This window comes from Nylanderia fulva, unplaced genomic scaffold (genome assembly GCF_048542155.1).
Source record: "Nylanderia fulva isolate GAGA-0341 unplaced genomic scaffold, ASM4854215v1 Scaffold918, whole genome shotgun sequence".
Lineage (NCBI taxonomy): Eukaryota > Metazoa > Arthropoda > Insecta > Hymenoptera > Formicidae > Nylanderia > Nylanderia fulva.
This window is the reverse complement of record NW_028191046.1, coordinates 13,033-14,912: the sequence shown is the minus strand read 5'-3', so window position 1 is coordinate 14,912 and position 1,880 is coordinate 13,033. Positions and strand designations below refer to the sequence as shown.

General features: G+C 45.2%; 1 protein-coding gene across 1 annotated transcript; it reads right to left on the bottom strand.

Annotated features, from left to right (window-relative positions):
• Positions 1-453: 453 nt before the first annotated feature.
• Positions 454-1,586, bottom strand: LOC146719604 (uncharacterized). The gene is given in 2 exon segments (XM_085489964.1): positions 454-1,061; positions 1,064-1,586. Coding segments are annotated over 2 exon segments (1,131 nt in total).
• Positions 1,587-1,880: the final 294 nt, after the last annotated feature.

Sequence of the window (1,880 nt, the reverse complement as noted above, 5' to 3'; positions counted from 1 at the left end):
AAATTTACCATGGGGACATTGGTTGTTAAAATATTTTTTACGCGGATTGCTAAATTTTTAAGCTGTTCGGCGAACCACGCGACGCAATCGACACTACGGCGGGAATTGTACGCGGACAACGAACTGTCGTACGAACACTGTACGTAATACGCGATGCTGAACACTTGATGATGTTGATAATTTTTGGCATCTTTGGTCTTTACTAAAACACACTCGAGATCGGCGTACACCACAAACGGAAGCCGCTCCTTCCTCGTGTAGTTGTCGAAGCTGAGCCACTTGTCATTGTCGCTCGGCAACCGGATAGCGCAGTCGTTCAGTTTCCCGCAATCTTCCGTATGCGCCTGCAATTTATCCGCCGCTTCGAAATAGTGTAAACATCTGAAAATATTAAAAATTTTAATTTTATTTAAAATTATTAATATAATTTAAGTTTAATAAATATATATATACTTACCGATCGCAGATAAATTTTTTACATTTCTTTTTGCTCAGTTGCGAGCTCACGAGGCGAGACAGATTTTTTATCAAAACAAAATGCCCGACGCTGTTTTCGTCCACATATAGCAGATTGATGTGTCTGTCTTTTTTTTTTTCCGAAAGACGTAGCGGGACGATGTTCTCGTTCTCGATGATGTACACGTTTACGGAGATGTCGTTTGCAAGTTCAAATTTTTTAATTTGATTCACAGTCACTGGAAACTCAATGTTTTGGAGATTCAGTACTGTGGTGTAATGCGGATAGGAGGATTTTCGTTCCACATGTCTTTCAGCGGGATACAGAGCGACCACCACTGACCATGCGAAACACGCATTGTCCGCTGATAGCACATTAACAACCGCTTTTTTTACCATAATTTTTCGCGGTAATTTGACATGGCATCCCGCACGCATAGGATTGTACTTGTTGATATTCACTGTCAAATCTATTATCCGCGACAATGCCCCGCCGCTATCGCGTTCCTGGAACTCTTCTAGCGATGCTAGCGTGCGCTCGATTACGCGGCGCTCGTACCACTCGCGTACATCAGATGTGCGAAAGAGTTCAAAGTTTCTCGTGAGATACTTTTATTGGCGCGCTTATCACCGGACACAAACTCACCGTTGAAAACAGTGTTCACTTTTACACTGATGTGTCTCTGCAGCACATTCTCCACGTTCTTGACTACAATGTCTGTGGCATTTTCCAAAAATTGACGCGGTTCGATATAGTCTGCGTTAATTACCGCACCGGTCAGTATACGGCTATCGAACGCCGTATCGATTTCGCCCCAAACGAGTCTTTGCACGTTATTGCCGCTACTAAATCCAGGCTTGGATCCACCGCCGCCACCACTGAATCCAGGCATGGATTCACCGACATACCGTCTCTGCAAGCGCACCTTTGCACCCTCGAGTCGCGCTATTCTCGCCACCAGAGATTGCCTATGTTCAATCGAGAGACGCGGACGCTTGACACGGCTGCGTTCTTCCAGCTTTTCGATAAACTCTTCGCACTCTTGCAGCCATCCGAAATATTCACCCAAGGTGGCGACTTGGCGGGAACGCTCCAACAGGTCGCGGTCAACGTTCTCCGCGTTCTCCATTTTTTTTGTAAAAATTCACTCACTATGCTCACTACTACTTGTGATCACTAAACTTTTTTTTTTTCGTGCACCCCGAATGAAGAGAGCGTGCGCTCGCCAGTGGTCACCGTACTATGGCCCGGCAGCGGCATCGGTCCTCATTATATATCCCGATCAATCCTTTGTTCTTCAACGATTGTTAATTCGCAAGAAATATTTGCGATATCTACCCGCTGATAATTCTCCGAAATACATAGATAAAGCCGCCATTCCATTTCACCCCGTCGCAAGACACGTCACAACCAGCGAAGACAT